The 24654-nt window shown below is 44.0% G+C and overlaps 1 protein-coding gene across 1 annotated transcript in view; it reads right to left on the reverse strand.

The window, feature by feature from the left end:
* Nucleotides 1–1266: 1266 nt before the first annotated feature.
* Nucleotides 1267–24654, reverse strand: part of Mtap (methylthioadenosine phosphorylase) — a 40902-nt gene continuing 17514 nt past the window's right edge. Inside the window, exons 4-8 of the mRNA XM_052717753.1 lie at nt 24483–24650; nt 11404–11506; nt 10331–10570; nt 5051–5173; nt 1267–2115 (exon numbers count right to left, since the gene is read on the reverse strand). Coding sequence (XP_052573713.1) covers nt 2077–2115; nt 5051–5173; nt 10331–10570; nt 11404–11506; nt 24483–24650 — 673 coding nt within the window. The 3' untranslated portion in view covers nt 1267–2076. The remainder of the gene's footprint in view (nt 2116–5050; nt 5174–10330; nt 10571–11403; nt 11507–24482; nt 24651–24654) is intronic.

Genomic DNA, 24654 nt, shown 5'->3' on the forward strand with positions numbered 1-24654 from the left:
TTATAACAAAATATTTTACATGGGAAAACACAAATAAAAACATATTGCTCATAGTTATGGAGAGGTTAAGTCCAATATCAAGGCTCCTGCTACTTCCCAGGGGGCATCTAAGGACTTTCATGACCTACTAACTCTCCATTCCTTGATACTACTGCACAATGAATTAGCTTTCTATATGTGAATTTGGAGAAGACCTATTTTCAAAACGAAACAGTTGTCCTTTAGGTATATGTCAGACAACTCAAAATCTACTAACTGGAAGCCCCAGTTTCTTCTGTTCTGGGTACTTCATGAACAATGGCCAATCAGTGTTTTATTTATTGACTAATCAGCAACACATTTGCCATACAGAACATCCCACAGCAATTTGTATCACAATGAAGGATTAAAGAAAAAGAAAAGGAGCCTGCTATGATGATGTTAGAAAAGGTCACTGAAGAAAATCCCTTTTCCACATTGGAGAGAACCGTATTTTCTAAAGGCAACTAGACAAACGCCCGTTCCCCAACGTGACACTTTCAGATGACAGCTAAGAGTGAAGGAAAGAAGTGTCCACACTGCAGTGAAGTAAAAACAGCCAAGAGCCCTGGTCAGGACCCGTGGAGTCTCCATGGATTGCTAATCACCAGCTGGAAGCTCTGCAACATGGCCAGGTTACTGTCGCACTTACCGGGAGCTCAACATGAATGCTGGAGCAACTGGTTCACTTATCGCCTATAACCGGCAGCTTTCTTTCTTGAGGTCGGTTTCAGACACAAGCGCATTCACTTTGCAGACTCTTTACAAGAGTCCCGGGGCACCTCTAATGGTAGGAACTTGAGGAAAACACTACGATTTCCCCATGGAAGACAACAAAAAGCACCCAAAACAAAACATTAGGCTTCCGGTTCCTTCCTTATTTTTTTTTCTTTCTCAAAACAAAACATTGCCAACTGATAATGTGTCAACTCTTAAAAGAGGAGTAGAAAAAATGGCAACGTAAAAATATCTGATATACAGTAACGAACCACACTAACTTAATCCTTGAAGAAGTTTGACTTTGATGCACCTTAGCACTAAACTCCCGCCTTCTCCGTTACAATCCCAAGGATCTATCCTAAGCAAAGATATAAGTTCCTCACATAGCACTTTGTTTTTTAAGTGCATGTGTGCGTGCGCGCGTGCATGAGATTTGGCTTATATATCCTAAATCACACACACAGAGCTTCTTTTATATTGCCATTTTGTTTCACCACCCAGAGTTTCAAAGAATTTGACTTCTCTAAGCCCATTTTAATTTTTACAACTTTATTATTTGATTACACGTACTTTTAAAAAAAGTAGAGAAAAAAGATTAAAAGAAAATAAGAATTACTCAGTATCTCTTCACAAATACAGTAACAGGGTTATGTATATTCCCTTCTAGTCTTTTTTTTTGAACATTTACACACCATTTAAAACAAAAAAACAGAATCATAAATGCTTATACCTTTTTTCCTCATTTCATAACATGAAGTGACCATTTCTTCATGAGAAAACATGATTACCACTTGATTGCTTCATAGCTTAAGTATAACGGAAACATGTTACATCCACCCAACTTCTCGATATTCAGAATGTTTTGAGTATTTTGTGATGACAGGTAACAGCCATTACATGTGATTCTTTGAATCTCCCCTAACTCCTTAAAGAGAAAGTCCTCGCGTACCAAAGTGCATTAAGTATGTTTAAGCCTCAGATGCATTGTACCAAACTGCCCTTCCGAAAGATGGCGCCAATTTACAACCCTACAGTCCCGATTCCAGCTCATATCCCTGCGTCGGCAGTGCAGGGAAATGGGTGTTCTCGCCAGACTTCACTGTTGTCAGTTTAACAAGATTGACAAGGTTTGGGCTTGCTTTGTTCTCTTTCATTTCTGCAGGCCGTTGTCTTCCTTCTGGGTTCTGGAGGTGTGGGTATCTTGGAGTGCAATGCCTCTCTTCCTATGTTCTTCTTTCCAGGCAAAGGCATGAAGACCACATAGCTGCCCTGTTTTTGTTTAAGCAAAATCCCCCAAAGACTAGAAGTAGTAAGTCTCCTCGTGGTGGCCATGCTGTTTTAATGTCTTGGCGGTAAAACAGAACTCTGGGCCATGTTCTGAAAGGAAGGAAGGAAGTAGAGATGAAGAGCTACAGGCTGTAGAGAGCATGCCAACGACCCCAACACAAGTTGAAACCACAAATGAAAACAACAAGAAAAAACATTGAGATTTTTGTGGAGTATAGTAAGGATTCATGGGGCATATACTGATTTAACTCTCCAGATAATTCCTGTGTTCACCAAAATTTAAAAACCACTCATGAGGACGGGCCAGACGGCTCCGGGGGTAAAGGTATTCGCCACCAAGCCTGATAGCTTGAGTTCAATCACCGGGACCCACATAGTGGGACCCCACAATCAGCTCCTACAAGCTGTTCTCTAACCCCCACATGTTCATTATAGAATGAACGTCTACATACATACATACATACATACATACATACATACATACATACATACATTCTAAAAATGTTGACGGAGAAACAAAACAAAATAGCAACAACACTAACCAGACATGGGACTTTAGGAGCAACTTTTAACTCTTGGTTTTTCCTTTTCTTCCCGACAAGTGAGGTCGGTACTGCTCATCTAAGGGAACTGCTCTGAGAATCACCCATGTCCCTCCACTTTGACAGGCATTAGGGCGTACTGTATACACCCTCTCCCAGCCTGAATTAGCATTCACACAACCCCTATCCCTTATCCTTACATCACTGTAAGCTCACTGAAGTTTTACTGTGTCTCAATTGGCAATTCACCATCACTGGGAGTCTTGGGGTATTCTACATTTTCTTAGTTTTGGAGATAGGATTTCACTATGTTGCCCTGGCTGCCGTGAAACTCACTATGCTGTCCCTGACTTCAGAGATTTGCCTGCCTCTGCTGGTATTAAAGGCACATACTGCCATGCCCTACAGCCGGGGTTTGTTCTCATTTGGAGCTCGATACACAATAGGTAAACGGGCGCTTCTGAAATGAACTAGTGAGTGAATGAATGATACACATTTCAGTGCTTTGATGACTGAAAACATGATTCAGGGCAAGAATTATTAGTACTGGTTTCCTTATTATTCCAGAATGGAGACCTCAGCACTCAGTTTTGTCTATTAACCCACTTTAAAGTGCATACTTGCAAAACCATACATCAGCTTCAAAAAAGATCACTGATTTATATGGTTCATATAGTGTGCACCCCAATAAACTTATCTGGGGGTCAGAGAACAGAACAGCCACTACATTAAACATAGAGGTTAGGCAGAGATCTGTCTGCATCTCTGTGAGTTCAAGGCCACACTGGAAACAGCCAGGCATGGTGACTCACACCTTGAATCCCAGCACTTGAGATCTCATGTCTTGCTTGGGAAGGACACACACCAATGGTAGGAAGCAGAAAGGTATATAAGGCCTGAGGACCAGAAACTAGGGTTTGTTAAGCTTTGAGGCTTTCAGCAGCAGTTCAGCTGAGATCTGTGCGGATGAGGACTCAGAGGCTTTCAGTCTGAGGAACCAGGACCAGCTGAGGAGTTGGTAAAGTGAGACTGGCTGTGGCTTATTCTGTCTCTCTTATTCTGTCTCAGATGTTGGAATTTACCCCAACATCTGACTCCAGGTTTTCAATTAATAAGACCTTTTAAGATTCGTTTTACAGATTTATACATGTCTGAGCATGTCTCAGATTTCTTTTTAAGGAACTGACTTGGTGTGTGAAACCATAGTGAGCGGAAGGTCAGCAGGAAGACGGCAAAGTTCGAAACTGGATTCTATCGTGTGAGTCCAACACTGACTCAGAAGTGGCCACAGAGGAACTCAAGTCAGGCCACTCAGACATTGGTTTGTAAGAAACTGTTTAGTAGTTCAAACCATCACTTTGTAATTGGTAGATTTTTTATCTTGTGCCCCGCCTCAAGTTAGGAAAATTACAAGGTCATTTTCTACCTCAGCCGTGAGAGAATACTTCATGGGAGGAAATTTACGTACTCATTAAATAAACATTTATCTCCAAGGTATCCAGTGTAGAAACAGGTAGGGCTGTCTCCTCTCAGGGAAGACGTTATGATTTATAACCTCCTTGGCTTTCCCAGTCCTAAAGTCTGAGACCCTATGGTCACAGCGGGGTGCTGCAGCCTGTTTGCGCCAGTTCACGGGTGCCACTTTCTAACTCCGGGGTGGCTTCATGTTGGCTGCTCTGAAGCATTCCACGCGAGACAGAAAACACTATTAATCACTCACCACTGCACAATGCTTCCACCATACTGAAACTGTGGCTCATTCCTGAGCTCTTAGGTGGTAATTCAGGTAGGGACAGCTTCTATCAACCTGTCCCATGCCCTGTCAGTTACTGTCAAGGTATCTAAGAGTACAGATATGTTTGAGGACACCTGGAGGTACTTCCTCTTTAGATATAAGGGGAAGTTGAAGCTTAAGGCTCCTTGCTACCCTGGTTCATCAAGAATCACAAAACGTCCAAATAAAAATGACCCTTTCTAAGCTTCCCAGTCGGTTTAAATTATATCCTTAGGATGAATACTGGAGTTGAAAATCTACCAATCTGCAACTTGTCATCTGCTTATCATTATTAACTGTCTTAGTTTCATGTAACACATTTCCCGCTACCGTTTTGTTTGACATAGTAGAAGTATTGGCAGCAAAGGCCTGTCTGTCTACACCCTGTACGAACCTACCCAAGAGAAAAGAGGCGAAAATGCTAGGAGCCATATATATGGAGCACACCAGCCTTCTGAACCAAGACATAAAGGCAACTCCAGGACAGTGTACAGAACCCGGGACACTAGCTAACAAACCTCCCACCCCAGGTGCAGGCACTCCCAGTCAGTAGAGGCAGCAGTAATCAAGGCATGAAAAATTGCCGAAAACAACAAAATGCTGACTCGCACAAGCTGCACAAGGAGAGGGACCCAGATTTGAAGTGAAAGCAAGAGAAAACGTGGTGAAAGCCACAGAAGTGGCTGCTTACGGGTGTGAGGCCACTCACCTTCAGGTTACGGAGCGTTTCTGACCATTCCATTGACCCTATTTGAGGTATGGTAGTAAGGAGTAAACTTTTGGCTTTGTTGGCATTTTCTTTCATGGTCTTTAAAACCCCATCCACTGACACCTTGAGAAAGAAGAGCACAGGATTTTATTCGCATGAACTGCTTCTCACAGAATAACTTACCCAACCAAGTCCCTGTTTTGCTATGGTGTCAATGTTTGCGTCCCTTCCAAACTCCTCTTTAGGATCCTCATCCTCCTTTGAGAGGGTGTCAGGAAGGGGGACTCGGGAACTGATTAGGTCAGGCCAGCAGTGCTCTTAGGAATGGGGTCTGGTATCACAGTGAGCCCCCCACACCAGCTGCTGTGGCTTAAACGAGGATGCCCCCATAGGCCCATATGTTGGGAATGTTTGGTCCCCAGTTGGTGGAACTGTTTGGGAAGGATAAGGAGGTGTGGCCTTGCTGGAGGAGGTGTGTCACTGGGGGGCACTGTAGCTCTCCCTGCCTTACTCTTTCAGACCAAGATGTATGTTCTCAGCTACTGGGCCCAGGGCCATAACTACCCGCCTGCTCCCATACTTCCTGTCATGATGGACAGCAACTCATCCTCTGAAGTGTACACATCCAGTAAACTCTTCTATAAAATGTCTTGATTATGGTTATCACAGCATTTTAAAAGTAACTAAGACACATTACGTGTCATGTGAGGTTCAGTGAGAATACGACTACAAGATGGGTCCTCGCCAGAGAGAGCCAGTCAGTCTTGCTCTTAGAGTTCCTAACCTGCAGAACTATAAAAACAAGGCTTTTTTTTTTTCCCCCCGTCTAAGAGCTACTTTTAATGGGATTTTCTTATAGCTACCTGAACAGACAAAAACAGACCTGTGCTGTAAAGTCTGCTCACTCCAAATTCAGTCCCCCGAGCCCAAACACTGCTCTTCATCTTAGGGGAAAGGCCTTAGAGAACCTCAACTCTATTTCCGAAAAGCCTGAGGAAACATCACAGATATCCAGGAGTAGCAGCAGCACCCACCCACCCCTACCCCACCCCTGTTTCTGGTACATAGAAAAACTAATTCCAGCCTAAAACTTGCTGTACTGGATAACCAAACATGAGCTAAGTATTCTAAGAGCACTTTTTTATTTTTAAGGAAAAAAAAAAAAATCAAAAGAATCAAGGTATCATCATTTTTATGACTCCTAGTTCATGAACCGGAAGTTAACACCACAAACTAAACCCAAGAGCCCAAAGAAAAAAACACACCAGGAAAAAAACACACCAGGACAGAAAAAAAATTCTAACCCATTCTGTGTTTCCTGTCACAAAATAGTATCATGATGCTCAATTTCCCTTCCGTGTCTAGACCCAGCTTCCAATATGTGACAGAGACACATGCTATCAAGATGAAGCTTGAAGCAACCAGAGTGTGGGAGACTCAACAGGACAAGGCCCTGATTTGGTCCCTGGCTTCCTTTTACCTCTTCCTCGCCCTGTTTTGTTTTGTTTTTTATTTTATTTTATGAGGCAGGCTCCCACTGGTTTCAAACTCATGATTCTCCTGCTTCTGCCCTGCCAGGTACTGCTATTCAGACACGTACCAACTATGCTTGGCATCTTAGTTTCTTTACAAGAAAAAGATCATGTTGAGGACTAGGGATGTAGCTCAGTGGGAGAATGCTAACCCAGAATAAATTAGGCCCTAAATTGGATCTCAGAAACTCTAGTGTGTGTGTGAGCATGTCACTTAGGATATTCAACTAGGAACTACAATTTTGCTCGCGCATATGAAATAACAATTATCATTTAATTACTTAACTACTTCCTGCAATGTTTCTGAATTAAAATTATGGAAGCACAGATGAACAGTACTGGGCATAAACTGGCCTGATGACTAAAGAAGGTGTCTGGGCTCCTAAGTGCTCATGCTATTATCTACCCTTGTGTATGAATGACTGGTTCCTAAAGGGGAAGCTGACCATCAGGCCCAGAATCCTTGCCTTGCTTTATTCAGGGACACATGATTACATCTTTGTGTCTCCTCCTCCAGATGGCTTCTACAAACACCAAGAATGTGGTGAGAAAATGTGGGTACCACAGGAGCAGAAGCTCTGCTACAGTGTGGCACACATGGGAAGGTGCATTTTAAGTTGAGCCATTAGATGCAGGGGCTTATGGCAGCCAGAGACTTACCATTTATTTATACTCGTTTCCAAATACTTTTCATGGGACTCTGACCTCTCGTTTCTTTGTTCCTGTTGCTGGGCTCCATTCAAAATCCCCTTCCTATTGACCCTGTGACTCACAGCAACAACCTAACCCTCACATAGAGGCGGGGCACAAACCGCCAAGGTTACTTTCTCTGCACGCCCACTCCATGGAGTGACTGTGATAACACACTCCTGTGAATCAGCACTCTCCTAACCACTTATGGTCTGACTCTGGCATGCCTCCCACAGGCTCATGTTTTGAGAGACTGTGGACTCTTTAAGAGGCAGGTTGTAGTGGACAAAAGAGGCTAGTAGTGGACTGGGCTTTTGAAGGTTGTACTCAGGCCCTGAATTCTGACCCTTCTTGGATTCCTGCTCCTCCTCAGTGTGAACAGTTGTTACCTCTCTTTTCTAATGCTGTGACCCTTTAATACAGTTCCTCATGTTGTGGTGGCCCCCAACCATGAAACTATTTTCGTTGTTACTTCTTAACTGTTAACTTTGCTACTGTTATGAATCATAATGTAAATATCTGTGTTTTCTGATGGTCTTAGGCAACCCTGATGAAAGGTTACGACCCGCTGGTTGAGAACCACTGCTCGAGGAGGTTGCTGCCTGATGGGTAACTGGGATGAGGGTCTTGGAAAGGGACTGCCCCGTCCTTGTTGACTCTAGCTCTCTTTGCTACCTGAGTGTGATATAGGAGCTGCCATGACAGTCTTCCCTGCCACATGGACTAGCTGAAACCTCCTGTCCAAGGTCAGAGTCATAATGAAATCACTCCCACCCCCCTGTTCCATGTCCTGGCTTCATTTCAGAGAAATCGAGTTAAATAACTTGTGGAGTGTCACAAGGAAACTGAGGTGAGTTTAGACCACTCCGGAACCCTGTCATGTCAGCTGCACATCTGTTTAAAGCACAATGACATGGATGGCTGTTTGAGTGGATGCCGTGTTTGTGTGTGTCTTTCTTGTGGCGCCCAACATGACTGTCAGTCCTTACCACATGCAGAACTTAGTCCTCTGCTTTCCAGCCCCCAGCTGGCATAACAACCACCTTAGAGGAGGCGTCTAACTTGAGACTGAGCAGACCATTTCCGGCAGGAAGCAATTTGCTGTCAGGAAGTGATGGGAGCTAATGTTCCCCATTAATTGGAAGCAGCTTCTCTACATCGTGAAGCTGGGTGTAGCTCGAAATGCTGCCAAGCCAGATACAGTCAGCCTCAAAACTCTCCTATAAATACACAGTGATAAAACCAAAGAAGTGGGATTCATTTATGCTGCCCAACACCCACACATGGGCAGACAGATGACAAGACCATGTGACACTGTTTTGTGTATAACTAGATGGAGAGAGAGGTGCTCTCTGAGACAGCAGCCCTCTAGAAGAGTCAACACCTCCAAATGAATGTGCTCACCCACCCCCTATACTTCTAAAATTCTTTCATGGTTTTTCTTAACTTCTCCATTTTAAAAAGCCTGGCAGGGCCTTGGTGACTTGAGCCTGTAATTCCAGCTACTTGGGAGACAGAAGCAGAGGAAGTACCAAGTTCAAGCCAGGATGGGAGACTTAGTGAAAGCCTGACTCAAAATAAAAAAGCAGATTAAGAACATGGCTCAGTGACAGAGTACTTTAGCATATGCAAGGCCCTAGGCCCAATTCTCGGTACTGAGGAAAGAGTTAATAAAGGAGATTGTACAGGCCTATCATTAACACACAAGACAAAACAAGAGATCTTGATTTGATCAAGCTGATAAAAAAAATTGTGATCAGAAGAAAACTGCCAATAGTCTAGAGATTCGGTAAGAAATATCACTTCTTTGAACAAATCGTGGTACAGTTACGTTTTCGCTTTGAATTAAGAGACCTTTTAGGAAATGTTTACCTTCAAAAGAGGGTGGGGAGGGAGGAGTGCGTAGAGCCATGTGTGGCCATGGTTGGTGGAACCAGGGTTACCGCTTCACTGAAGCTGACGCTTTCCATGATGAAAATGTTGTCTTGGGAGGCCCAACATCAGTTCTAGGACCTTCAAGTCCTGGCTGGGCCTTGCTCTGCTCCCTGTCCAGTATCCCTCATCAACTTGTTTGCAATCCTTACCACAGTCCACGGCCCTGCCATAGCTCATCCTGCCCTCTCCCCACTTCTCCCTCCTCTGGGTGCCTCTCAATCCTGCCCATCTTTCTCATCACACTTCCAAGCAGCACTCACAGAATTTAAATATTTGGTCCAGGCAACTCGTAAAACTCAGCACTATTCCTTCATAACCCTTTGCTTAGCCTCTGTGGTGGTTTGAGTAGGAATATATATATATATATATATATATATATATATATATATAGGCTCAAATATTTGAATGGTTGGACATCCGGGAGTGGAACTTGAGAGGGATTAGGAGGTATGGCCTTGTTAGAAGAAGTGTGCCACTAGGTGTGGCTTTGGGGTTTCAGAAGCCCAAGGCAGGCCCAGTGGCTCTCTTCTTGTTGCCTGGGGATCAGCATTTATCTGCCAACATCGTATCTACCTGTGTGCTGCCATTCTCCCTACCATGATGACAATGGACAAAACCTCTGAATATACTAAGATAACCTCCATCTTCCACAAACAGGATGTTGGCTCCTTAAAGAACATGTATTTGCTGGCACAGTCTCAGGCTGAGCACAGCATCCAGCCACAGTGCAGTGAACAGGATAGGGACTCGGGGTTTTCTTACTAGGATCTCTTTCTCCATGAAAATAAACAGAATAAACAATAGCACAAGGAAATCACACTCAAAGTACATCTTTACCTTTAAAGGCAGGCCCAAGCCTCAATGATTCTCAACACATCTACATACCTACAATGTCAATCATGATTGATTCTCAGATAAGCACCCCCCTACCCCCCATGGAAGATCTTATCTTCTAATAGGGACTACAGGAAATATCTTATAAAGCCTAACGAAAACTTAAAAATGCTGTAGTAGAAAGGCCCTTCCCAAGATGAATCCAAAGAAAATCAACGAGACATTCTTTTAACAACTCACGGCACCCAGAAGCCCATACCACACATGGTCAGAGGAGATTCCCACTCACCGCTTCTTCATGCTCCTTCCAACAATCATAATCGGTTGCCATGGCAATGCTTGCATAGCAAATTCCAGCCTCCTTGGCAAGCACCACCTCTGGAACTGTAGTCATATTGATAACATCCGCACCCCAAGTGCGGAATACAAAGCTTTCTGCCCGAGAGCTGAAACGAGGTCCCTCAATTGTGACTATTGTTCCCTTTGAATGGCATCGAAGTCCAAGCTTCTTAGCTGTTTCTATGAGGACCTGAGAAAGGAAGAACCAGTCTCAAACCACACAAACCTACATGTGGTATAAGATTTTATTTCTCTATGATGCTTAGCAAACTAATCACCTATAGCAGACTCTTAGGGGAAACCTAGATCACAGAAAGATACCGTCTAGCTCCATACCCACACACTCCTACTGTCCAGGTCCGCTGCACACATAGCTCATAGCTTTTACAGAAAACAGCAGATTTGGATTTATGTACTTGAATCTCATTCCCCTTTGAAGAACTTAGAAAGGCTAAGTCAGGCTTTAGTCTGGACGTGTGTCATAGGTTTCTATTTCCATCACACTTGCTCAGCTAAGGTATCACTTGTCACGTACAGATCAAAGTGTCGGCCAGGTGCCAGGTTCCAAGGTGCAGGGCTGTATAGCCACAGACTCTGTGGCCTTCTGGAAAGCTTTGTAGAAAGTCATTTTTCTTTAGCTTGCTGCCCCTCCAAGGCCATATGGTGAAATGAGAATGGTTGTCCTGAATTTTTCTGTCCAGAGACCGACTTATCTGGGCATTCATTACTTGTTACTGTAAGGCCATACACAGTTGTTTTTTTTTTTCTTTTAAAGAAACATTAAAGTTTCACTAGAAACCTTCCTGGGGTTGGAGAGATGGCTCGGCAGATAGTATGTTTCTGCTTAAAATAACTGAGAGTGGAGGTATTATTAGCAACGGGAAATAATTCCCCGTGAAGCCACTGCATTTCAAAACTAAAGCTGAGGGAGGAAGACGAATTCCTACTCGGCCAACTACAGCAGATAGATAGCACGCCAAGACCTTATACTTTATTCGGGTCTATCTCTCAGAGACTACAAACCTCTCTTGTTTTGGGGCAAAACGGTTCAGCCATTGGGATGTGACACACTCCTCTGGCGCCGCAGTGACTTCCATCATAGAAGGTCTGAGGCCTCAGGGATGTCCTAGAAAGAGAAAGTGGTCAGGTTTTGACTTCTGTCATAGCACCGTCTCTGTCCTCTGAGGGTGAGTGACGCCACTGTGTCTGGGTCACTCCACATCCAATAGCTCTAGATAAGTGAAGGTAACTGTCACAGAGCATTTTCAGGTTTGAATTGGGCTCTTTTTAGCTTCTGGCAGGCTGTAACACGCTCCTAACCAGGAACAAAAGTGTACCCATTTGAGACTGTTAAGTACACCTCATCGGGAACTCGGGGAGGGTGGGTAAAACCCAAAGTCAACCTGAAACATTTCATCACCACAACACACGCAGAAGACTGCAGAGTGAGCTCAGTGTGCTGCTGCCTGGACTCACTAGTTCCCCAAACTGTCAGACTCATTCTATTTGTTAGCTTCTGCATAAATGTAAATTGTTAGCATTGACTCAAACCACACCCAGGTTTCCCTAAAATCTTTAAAAAAAAAATTTTTTTAAAGCAATTGCTTTGTTTCAGTCCATACAAGGTCCTAACCCACATTTGACTGTCATATATTTAAGGTAAAAATAATTCCTGCTTTGACCCTAGTCACATTTTTTCCAGGCCATTGATCCTCTGAAGAAAGCAGCTGGATTGTCCTGCTCCACAGGGAACCTGTCTCCTTGCTCGGCTTGCTTCTCAATCCACTTTAACAAGATCTCAAGTTTTTTTATTTCAAGTGTTTTGCTAGAAATCTTTTTTTTTGTTTTTTTGTTTTTCGAGACAGGGTTTCTCTGTGTAGCTTTGCGCTTTTCCTGGATCTCACTCTGTAGACCAGGCTGGCCTCGAACACACAAAGATCCGCCTGCCTCTGCCTCCCGAGTGCTGGGATTAAAGGCTTGCGCCACCACCGCCCTGCTAGAAATCTATGGCGGGAATGAGGCCTCTGCAAGTGGCACATTAAGCTGCGTGGTGGATTTAGCCTTTGCTAGTACAAAACAAAAAAAGAGGTTTCTGGGCTACACGCTGCTTGGATAAAAGCATAGACCCACAATAGCTCCCAGAGCTGGCGGTAAACGCACCACCACCGCTATGTTGGGAAGCTGAGGTGGGCAGAGGCAGCAGCCACAGTGCTGTTTTAGTCTTACAAATGCTGCAGTTTAAAGCAATAGATTCACAATAAGACAGATTCAGATGTAATAGTTTACAATGTGTATAAAATACACGTAGGCTTAAAAGATACAAAAAAGGTGATATATACAGTTATACAAATATATAGTTTTAAAAAATAAAGTCTTTAAAGAGACAGTAAAATTAATATAAAAAATAAGCCACGTAAAGATGAATATTACACAGAGAATCTGGATTGTGTTGTCTTTGGGATTTTTAACTGCAGAAAAACATTTGATCGTAAAAGATGTTGAGTTAAACCAATATGTATATTTTAAAGATAACTTGACTTCAAAATTTGGATGTAAGGATATGTTGCTTTGGAAAGCAGGCTCTGCTTTTGTTTCCACAGAAAGAAAGAGGCTATGGATTTGTTCCAGATTAAGATACATCAGGTTTGACCAGCCAAGACCACCTGAAAGGTCTCTGATGACACCATGGCCCAGATGATCCAACATCCAGAATGGTTTGAAGGCAACTGGCTCAGACAATACAGCCTCATGGACTATTCCATAATCCTAAAATTTTCTTTGTGTCCCCATAAGATACAGCGCCCCCCTCCAGCAGGAAGCAGTAAGAGAAGCTATGCCCAAATCCCCAAATTACATTTAATTTTACTTTGTTAAGGTTAAAACCTTCCTTTTTGAAAAAAAAAAAAAAGAAAGAAAGAAAAGGGGAAGTGCTGTGGGATGTTCTGTATGGCAAATGTGTTGCTCTGATTGGTTAGTAAATAAAACACTGATTGGCCAGTAGTCAGGCAGGAGGAAGTATAGGCGGGACAAGGAGGAGAATAAAGCTGGGAAGTGGAAGGCTGAGTCAGAGACACTGCCAGTCACGATGACAAACAGCATGTGAAGATGCTGGTAAGCCACGAGCCACGTGGCAAGGTATAGATTTATAGAAATGGATTAATTTAAGCTGTAAGAACAGTTAGCAAGAAGCCTGGTATGGCCATATAGTTTGTAAGCAATATAAGTCTCCGTGTTTACTTGGTTGGGTCTGAGCAGCTGTGGGACTGGCGGGTGAGAGAGATTTTCCCTGATTGTGGGCAAGGCAGGAAAACTCCAGCTACAACAACGTCATCATTAGAGAAGTCCTACAAGAGGGCAGCAGATGTGTAAATGTCAGAGAGATGACAAGAACCTCATCCATCATCATTGGCACTGGATGGATGTGGGCCATAAGCCAAGAGTATAGGGGACCAAGAGTCAGGACAGGGACTCCACCTTAAGCACCTCGCAGAAAGCAGTATGGCCTTGCTAACAGTTGTTTTTTTTTTTTTAAAGGTCCAGTGAGACTCATGTTAAACTACTAACCAAATAATAAGACGATACATTTGTGGCAAGCCCCTCAGTTTGCAATTAATTTGTTACGGCAGCAATAGGAAATTGATAAGCTATAGTTTGATAGAAGAGCAACCCGGCATGGCTTCTATAGCAGTAAAAGCACTGCTGTAGAAGGTCTGCTCCCTCTACCAAAGAATTAGATTAGTTTTGCCTCCTGACTACACATGGATTTTAGGGAATGACCACCAGGCTGGCTCTACTACTCACTAGCTGCTTGCCTTAGATCTTCCAGTATTTAAAAGTAGGGACAAAGCCACTTCCTCCCAAATGTGAGGGTGAAATGGGATACCACAGTGGCTGGCACTGGCCACTGCTGCCTGTGGAACATCTGCTTCTGCACTCTCTTCTGCCAACATGGGAGCCTGGCATTTTGATGGGCCTCAAATCAAGGAAACCTCTGAAACTCCCTGAGGCTGCCAGGAAGGGGTAGACGCTATTCTGGCTTTGTTTCTGTTGCCAACAAAATACTCGGACAACAAGCAACTTAGGAGAGAAGGGGATTTTGCTCACAATCCAGGTTATACATCACCGTGGGGGGACTCACAGTGACAGAGTCTTGGGAAAGCTGGTCATATCACAGTCACGTAATGATGCAGAGAATGCACGCCTACCGGCTTGCTCTCGGGCAGCTTTCCCCTCTCATATTATTCAGGACCCCTGCCTAGGGAATGGTGCTGCCCACAGTGGACTGGCTCTCCCTATGTAAATCAACAATCAGGACCACCAGCCACAGGCCAACCTAACCTTGATAATACATCATTGAGACTCTCTTCCCAGATGACTCTAAGTTGTGGTGACCTTTCAAACTAAGCTAACCAGCACAGGCACTAAAAACAACAACAAAAGTGCACAAACAAAGCTTCTCTTTAAGAGTGAAGGAGGCAAATAAACTCTGTCAAGAGAGATGAACTCAAGGTAGTCAGACGCAGAACAGGAGAAAAACCCAGAGAAAAACTGACCAGTAGCCTATTGCTTAAGCAGAGACCCTTGGATTGGCTTGAGGGCATATTTGTTAGATCATACTCTCCCTTGAAGAAATGTGGAGTTAAAAACACACTGAAGAAAAACACCCATCTTCTAGGACAGACGCCTCTGTGGTGGTTTCCGAATACAGCCTCTGTGCCCAGCAAGCCCCAGCACGAGTCAGTGCACATGAGTCAGTTAACTTGCTGCAAAGCAACAAGGACTGTTTCTGGGGAAGGGATTCTCGCAGCTCATGAGGGATGATCCCACTGCTCCAGTCTCAGGAGCACTCCTAACTGATTATAGTAATAACAACAGCAGCAACAAGAACAAAACAAAAAAAAAAAAAAAGGAAGAAAGAAGAAACAACCAATGGATACTTACACCTCAGCGATGAGAGACTTCAGTAAAGGGACCGAATGGTTCCTCTCTTTTCTGTTATGTCTTAGGAGATCTTGCTCACTAAGCAACAGAATCAGTACAAAAATTCTAACTTTGGGGAGGAGGGGGCTGGAGAGATGACTCGGCAGTTAAGAGCACTTATGGAAGATCAGGTTTGGTTTCCAGCACCCACGTGGTGGCTCGCAACCACCTACAACTCCAGTTCCGGGAGATCCAACTCCTTCTTCTGACCACTGAGGGCACAAGACATGCACGTGGTGCACATAGACACACAGGCAAAATATCCATACACATAAAATAAATTAAAAAAAAAAAACCCAAAACCTCAAAACAAAAAAACAACAACAAACATCTTAACTCTGATGGGGTAGTGAAAAGAAATCTGGTACCATCTCCTTAAGGGTTAGGATTTCAACACAAAGTCCGAGGGTCACAGAAGAACAGACCACAGCAACAAGGATTTTGCTCAAGGCTCTGACACAGACAGTGATTTAATCTTAGTCTGTACATCTGTAAGGGACAATAAGGAGAGAGGAATGCATTTGCTAATACTGTTATTGTTTCCTAAATGTCTCAGACTTGGTCCAGGTCAATGGAAGTATTTTACCAGGTTGTGTAATCCCTGCCCCGGGCTGTTTACTCAGAAACAACAGCCACACACAGGTATACTCTGCAGGAAAAAGCACCACTCCCGTGTTATGCTTAGGATTTGCAAACTGTAAAAGCGGGAAAAAGCTGGCTGGAAAGGCTTTGGCATTTTAAACTCTACTAATGGGTCAGATTGCCCTTTTTAAAAGGTCTGTTTCTAACAGCAGTGATTAAATTTAAGTAACTGTCAGGTCATGAGCAGGATGTGACCCTTTCATATGGAATTACTCACAGGGGACTTGACTTGCTGTTCAAAGACAAGATGTGATCACATCATCATCATTGATATTCTTTTGGAAAGAGGGGAACAAGCAGAGGTTCAGGGCTCTCTAAAGATAAACTTATAGACGAAACCATTCCTTCAAAAGTGCAAGAGATCACGAAGCACAAGACCCACAAGCTGGAACAAGTCACATCCAATGACAAGAAGGTCTAAGAAAATAGCTAATCGGAACATCACCATTTCCCCTGGTGAAGCTTCTGCTGCTCAAAGCCCTGAAGGGTCTGCTTGTGGCTGATTCTTGGCGTATGTCACACTTACAGGAAGATACATGAAAAGATACATGAAGGACTATCAGGCGGAGAAGGGGAGTACTCTCGAGAAAGGGTGCAGGAGAGAAGGAGTGCTCAAGCCCTTAGAGACGACAAGATGTTGTGACAAAGAGACTCAATGATGCAAGAGTAACAGAGGGTCCCAGCAAGGACCACTGAGAGCCACCAATGAACAAAGGGCCAGAAGACAATCACAAAATCTGAGTTATCTCAGGGGGGTGGGCAGAGCTGGAAACACGTGGATGAGGTTGACAGACTTGAAAGTCACCTGAGTTCAAATCCCCCAGGGTTCACTTGCTAGCATGGAACAGCATCTATTTACCTAGGTCTCCTCAAGCATAACTGGGCGAAGAAGGATTACTGCGTGCCTGCAACTGACTGACCACAGCACCCAGCCCGACAGCTGTTTTTACAACAGGACATGTGGTAGTACTGTGAAGAGCTAAACTAGGATCCAGAGCAGAATAAAGACAAACTACTTCTGGGGAGCTGTTGACCTCACTTTTAAGCACATCTAGATAAAGGAGAACATGGACACACGTTACAGATGAAAGGGAGTGGAAAGGCAGGCAGCGAGTGTATGCCCAATAGTATCTGCTTCCTTATAAAATCAAAGGAGACAGTCTCAGCACAGAGTGAGGAAGACACACAAGAAGCAGCAGGCACAGGATGGTCCCATCTGCCCTTGCCTGAGTGGGACAGAGCAACGCAAGGATCCCTGAGGAACTCTGCTTCATGCATCTCCATTCCTTCCTTTTTCGTTTCAGACAGGGTCCGTCTCACTATGTAACCCAGGTATCCAGACCATACTCATCATCTTCCAACTCTTGAGGGTTGTGGTCACATGTGCAAGTTGCAATGTTCAACTCAGGAGTCTCTGTTTCTAATCATAGAAACTATCTACACTTCTCATGAAAAGAGGCCCGACCAGGAACGGACACCAGAGCATACCCCCAAAGGACCATAGCCTTAACCTGTGACATCATGGGGGAAGCCCAAGGCAGGGCTGCATCTCTGGGCGGGGGAAATAAACAGGCATAATTTATCAGCCCGTTTGTCTACTGCGGGACTTTCCTGATGAGTCAGAGCGCAATGGCAAACCCAGGCCTCTCCTATTCTTCCTGCAAGAGGATAAGCTGGAAAAAAATCTCGAGAGCACACAAAACCCAACACCCTTAGAATTCTGAAGGGGATGAGGATACTGAAGGACAAAGGCATCTGAGGGAAGAGACAGCAAAAAGCTGGGCGTCTTCTTTGCTCGCTGGGCAGCTCTTTGCGTTCTTTAAGCAGTACCTAATCAGGGTCCAGAGGTCCTATTGGCCAACATGCTAACCACACTTCAAAGAAATCATGCGGCACTGTAAATCATGCTTTACTTTCTTTGATCTTTGGGGTCCGGGGCTGCGCTATTTTTTTTTTTTTCATTGTAAAACAAAACAAACCGTCAAGTGCAAAACACTCCTGATAAAGTATTAAAAAAAGAAAACCACCTCATTTTCCTTCTCACTGGCACTCTTGTTTCAGCTGGTATTTGGAGTCACAGTTGATGGCACAGGGAAGAAAAAAAAGACACATATAGAAATTGCTGGAAGTCACCATCCCTGGGCCTCTTGAACTCTTGAATGGCAGGACTGTGTGACATGTCTTCTACCCAGACAGCAGGATCTGTAATAGTATCTCACAGTGATTAGTGTAGAAAATGGAGGGAACGCGTGTCACAAGTGACACGGGAAGAGACAACAGAATGCCTCAGGCTCTGATGAAAGCTGCGCCAGGGACTAAATAACAACAGAAGGGCTGAGCAACTGCACAGCTAGGTCTCTACATCTGTCCAAGTCTCTTCGGAGAAATCTGCCTTGTTTACACAAGGCCCTTGCCAAGCCCCAGGTAGGGAGGAGCGGTACCATCACGTGTCGGACTTCATGAGAGGCCCCATCATAGACACTGGTGGGCTCAGGACACAGCATTTCCAAAGATATGTGTGAAAAGAACTCTTACCAGGACTGGAGAGATGGCTCAGTGGTTAAGAGCACTGACTGCTCTTCCAGAGGACCCGGGTTCAATTCCCATGAACCCACATGGCACCTTACAAGTAACTGTCTGTAACTCCAAGATCTGACACCCTCACACAGACATACACGCAGGCAAGACACCAATGCATATAGAATAAAAAAATAAAGTAAAAAGAAAAAAGGAATGGTTACTAGGTAGTGAGAAAGTAGCTGCAGACCCCTTCAGCTAGCAAGTGGGGTTCATACAACTTTGCCAAAGTGACACTAAAGATCAGACGCTGGGATGAAAGCACACATGGAATTCAAGGATGAAACAGCATCTAAAAGCCCAAATGGAGCCTTGAGAACAGCTGAGCCATCTTTATCCGCATGGCAAAGCCAGAGTCAGAGGAGGGAAGGCCTGCTGACTCCTGTGTGACAGCTACCCACCCACCCCACTTACACAACAGGCTGCTTTGGCTCCCCACAGGTGGCAGGATAAAGGCCACTCCCCACCCACACATGAGGGTGTGCACCATACGAGACAAACCTCAAATTATAGGTGTTGGATGCCCTGTAAGGTCCTTTTAAAACAGAAATGCGGGCTGGAGAGATGGCTCAGCGGTTAAGAGCACTGACTGCTCTTCCAGAGGTCCTGAGTTCAATTCCCAGCAACCACATGACAGCTCACAACCATCTGTAATGGGATTTGGTGCCCTCTTCTGGCCTGTAGTCATACATGCTGTATACATAATAAATAAATAAACAAACAAATAAATAAATCTTAAAAAAACAAAAAACAAAAAAGCCTGACAAGATTCTCTTAGACCAAGTAAAAGGCCCTATTCTTTTCCCTTTCAACTGGACTGCTTATTAGACTACCAAGAAAAAGAAAACAGCACAGTGGGTATGCTGAAGACGATCACTGGTCTGGTGGGACCGGCTATACGCAACACTCCACGACACAGGCTGCCAACATTGTACACAAAACCTCTGATGTTCTTGATCAACTCCCTAAAAATCCATCATCTAGAACAGATTATAAATGAGAAGCTGGGCATGCTCAGAGCAGAAACAGATGTTAAAAACCAAGGCCACCAGTGCCAGGTTGGCTAAACAAGGGAGTCTGGTAAGAAAAACTTACAATAAGAGGTCATGGGAGCCTTGAGCAGAAAAGCCCAACTCCAACTGGTGGGAATAACCAATACAATCAATTGTCTTTGACGGCTTGAAGGGAACCGGATACAATTAAATGTTCTGTTGTGTTAAAAACAAAGAAAGAAAGAAGAAAAGAAAGGGAGGGAGGGAGGAAGGAAGGAAGGAAGATATAGAACAAGCCCCAACTTGAACAGATTCTGTTTTCAATGGTCTAATGACTTGTGGTTCTGACAATGTGGACTTTCTACAAGGCAGAGGAAATGGATTCATCAAACTGAAGACAGCAGGAAGCTGTCACCATGGAGATCTACTGGGGACAAGACTCATATGGGTTCTTAATACAATCAGTATGAATCCCTGTTTTCAGTCTTTGGCTTTTGAGGAACATTTCTCAGGAGCTGTGCCATGTATGCCTTAGAGGACATGGACACGAAGGCGTGAGGTTGACTTTGACTGTGAGCCCCTCTTAAAAGCATTAGATTTCTGCTCTAAGAAGAAAATATACATCCTTGAAAGAGATTGACAGGTTAGGAGCCCTTGTCAGAAAATGGGTCATTCTTTTCCAAAACTCTTTTCGCACCCTCACATATAACATTTCAACCCACAAAGTCAAGTCTGGGAGGAGAAAAGGGAGGCCCGGGTGAGACTGCACTGGGGAAGGGAAAAGAGCACGAGAACCGGGTGTGCTTGGATTGTGTGATCGGCCCAGGTGTCTTCCAGGACCCGAGGAGGTGCTTTAGGCATTTAAAGAGAACACAATCACCCTTCAGATGTCACTAAGGTGATCACAGAAAGCAAAATATTTGTCTAGAACTTTAATACCAAAGAAACCTACTCTCTCCTTATTTCCCATGTTTGGAAGTGAAGTCGAAGGCTTCCCTTGCCCCAAGTGAGCTCCTGCCCATACCCTACATTTCCAGAACCCACTAGGTAGTTCTGACAAATTGAGGATACAGGTGTAGCTGGTTCACAGAAGGCAGATGTGATTCTCAAACGTAATTCAGAAATTTCCAGTGGCCAAATTAAAAAAGAGAAAGAAAGCCTTATCAAACTTAATGATCTAAATTTTAATCACTTGAGATTTCACTGTAAATCAGCCTCTGATGCTCGCTAGATTCCTTTACCAATATTCTCCCTTCTTAACAAATGGATGCAGAGACTGGAGGGCAGTTATTAAAGACTCTCAGCACTTGCCTGCACTGCGCCATGGGGTTGAAACACAACCACAGGCATGTAACTGCAAAGTGGAAAGGCACAGCAATGCAGCTGTGAAGTCAGGGGCCATGAGACACTCAGAAATACTGGACTTTAAAATGGTGGGAGAAACCAGGAGCCCAAGATCAGAGTGTGCGGCTGCATGGTAGGAGGAGGGAGGGTCTTCCAGAAGGGAAGACCACGGGGGCTCCAAGGCATGGAATCTAGCACCTTGTAATAGTACAGCGCATGGCAGGCCACCTGTGCTATGCCCTGCAAGGCAGCACTGGAGGAGTGGTCAGCACTTCCCAACATAGTTCGAGGTACCACGATGGGGAGACACCTTGAGAGGGGGTTGCTGTCTTTATGGCTGGGCACACCAAAAGCTCCTTCATTTTATACCTCAAGTTCTCAGGCTTCTTGTTAATGGCTCAGCAGGTAGCCAGCCCCTGGAAGTGTGTACAGATCCAGGAAACTGGCCGTGACTTGCATAAGTTTGTGGACATATAAACTTAATTATCTGTAATTTTAGTCACTAATATATAAGCAACATAAGTTGAGACTTTATGGTAAATTATACTCCCCAATGTTAGCTACTGATGTAAGGCATGATCTTCACTGCACAGGGAAGTGGAAAGCAATTCTATTCAAAAACAGTGTTGAACGTTTGGGCATGAGATGAACTGTGTCAAGACTCATTCATGTGTGCATTAGGCAGAGACTAATGTGGCCAGGGCTGGCAAAGCAGCCAATGCCTTGCCTGTAAGGCCTTGCCTGCTCAGTGCAGGATACCTTGGTCTGGTCACTATCCTCACACACATAAGCTCAGGGCTGTGTAAATGCACTGGTTTCTCATACACACAGATCCACTGAAAAGGGCACCTTGAATATGAGGAGCAACCCACACTTGTGGCAAGCCGTAAGGACTACAGTCTACTTTCCAGGGTCCACACACCAAGGTGACTGGTGTGAATCACCCTCAAACCCTTTCCTTGGATCTGTTCTATTGTGTGTCCCCCTAATTCCACCTGCTGCCTTTTTTTGAGACAGGGTCTCACTACGTAGTCCTGGCTGGCCTCCCAACTGCTGGGATTAAAGGTGAGCACCACCACATCATGACCTGGCTATTCTTTTTTATTTTTAGCCTCATGTTTTCCTTTACTTCCTGTCCTGTTTTTCTTCACTCCCCCTTTCCATATACTTTAACCTTTCTAAGTTTTATTTCCTTAGTATGCCCAATAAATTATTTTTTTCTTTTGCTGCAGATACATGTGTCTTTGTTTTAATATCGTTCAAATGGTTTTTCTCGCCACTGAATCAAACTAGATACTGAGCTCTGCACAGATGACTGTTCATGGAGAACTCTACCAAGCAGACATGCCTTTCCCAACAGATAGCAAACATTAAATAGATAAACTCACACGTGCACTATATAACGCAGACTCAGAAACAGAGGATAGAATGCGTTTACCAGAAGTTCACTACATATTGACAAAGGAAACAACCCATGAAGAAAATATAGTGACGGTGAATGCATACGCATTGAGTGTTGGTATATCGAACTGCATAGCACAAACACTTACTGCACATAAAAGACAGACAGATCCAGATACATAAACAGCAGATGGTGTGAACAGTTTTATCAACAGACATCATGCAGGCCCCTAACCCCTTAAAAAAAAACCAGCAAAGAAACTTCAGAGCTAATTATGCTACGGATCAAACAGACTTTATAGGGAACTGCAGGACATCCGATCCAACAGCTGAGGAATGCACATTCTTCTTGGAATTGTTTCCCCAAGAACCACATTTCAAGCCACAGAGCAACTGTTCCCCAAATACCAAGAAAGTAAACTAATTCTTTGTATCTTATCAGCTCATAATGGAAAAAATATTAGAAACCAACAAAAGAAAATGCTGAAACACTACCCACAAAAAGATGGAACAACGTACTTTTCAACAATCAGTTGTTCATTACGGGGATCACGGAATTAAAAATTTCCCACACTCAAATATAAACACAACTTACTAGAACCTGTGGGATTCAGCAGAGAAAGTTCTAAAAAGGGGTTTGTAGTCATGAATGCCTGTATTAAAAATTAAGAAAGATATCAAGTAAATAACCCAATTACACACCAGTGTCTTAGAAAAATGAGAGTAAGGCAAACCCAAAATAGTAGAAGGAAGGAATAACAAAGATCAGAGGAAACAGTTACCCGATTCCTGAGGAAGGGGCCCAAAATGTGATGATGGAAAAGACAATTTCTAATAGTGCAGAGAAAATGAGACAGTCACATGTAACCACACAGAAGACAGAAACTAGAGCCCGCTTTCTCTTCCTACACACACACACACACTCCATTCAAAATGGATCTAAGACCTCAATATCAGACCTGCAACCTTGAAACTGCTGGAGGAAAGCAGAGGAAGAACACTTTGAGATAGAGGCCTGGGCAAAGCAAGGACTTCCTTCAGCAGGACTCAGAAAGTCATAGCAATGGGTAAACAGGACCACATCCAGCTAAAAAAGGCACACATACAACAGTCAAACTATCAGAAAGTGCTCACAAATTGGGAGAAAATCTTTGCCAGCCATTCATCTGGCAAGGAACTAAAAATGAAAATAGACAAAGAACTTAAAAAATTAAAATAATAATCCAATCCATAAATGGGTAAGCGAACTGCTTGGACACTTCTCTCAAGTAGAAACAACTAATAAACACACGCTCAACATCTTTAGCCGTTGTGGAAATGTCAATCAAAAGCACGATGGGATTCCATCTTACCTTAGTCAGAACAGCTCTCATCAAGAAAGCCGGCAACAAAGCTTGGCAGAGATGCATGCAGAGGGGAGAAAACAAGCCCTTCCTGACTGTTGGTGGGAATGTAAATCAGTCCGGCCAACATGAAAATCAGCCCGGAGGGTCTTCAAAGAAAGCAACAACAGCAAGACCCACCTACCTGTCCTCGGGCATCTGAAGTATCTAAGTCAGCATATTACTGAGACCCTGGCACACCCAGCTTTATCACTGACTATAGCCACGTCAAAGAATCAACTCTGATGCCCATCCACAGATGGGGAAAATGTAAAATACTGACAACCTACACAGTCAACCATGAAAAAAGACAATGGTCAACTGCAGCAAAGTGAGTGAACCCGGGGGAATTTGGTGTGGTGACACCGAAAGACAATGCACATGAACTCACACGAACAATCTGAAACGCAGACTCAGAAGCGGAGGATAAAGCGGTGCTTACCAGAAGCTTGGGAGACAATTGGCCAAAGGTTGTCAACTTTCAATTAAGCAGAAAGAGTAAGTTTTGGAGATCTCCTATATGGCAGGGTGACATGCATATCTATTACGTAGTGAAAATCAATGTTTGCATCCAAACTGATTTGTGAGGTGTATATGTGAGGTGGTAGGTGAACCACACTATGTCCACATATATCAATTATGTTCACCAATATATAACTACTATTTGTCAGTTCAGTTAAAAAACAAACAACAAACAAACCCTACAATGGAAAGCTTACAGTGATTCTGTGTCCTGCTCCCCCCGCCCATGTTTCCCACCCACCATCCCCCACTTACCCCTTACCTGTCAATGAACTGATCGATGATGACCATGTCACCAGGCTGGATCTCCTCTCTCAAAGACCCACAAGCTGTGGTCACTATGACATGTGTACAACCCTCTTCCTTCAAAGCCCAGATGTTTGCCTGGTAGTTGACTTTTGAAGGCATGATGGTATGCTGTCTCCCATGTCTAA

Source organism: Peromyscus californicus, unplaced genomic scaffold, assembly GCF_007827085.1.
Source record: "Peromyscus californicus insignis strain IS unplaced genomic scaffold, ASM782708v3 Scaffold_5__1_contigs__length_169319896, whole genome shotgun sequence".
NCBI lineage: Eukaryota > Metazoa > Chordata > Mammalia > Rodentia > Cricetidae > Peromyscus > Peromyscus californicus.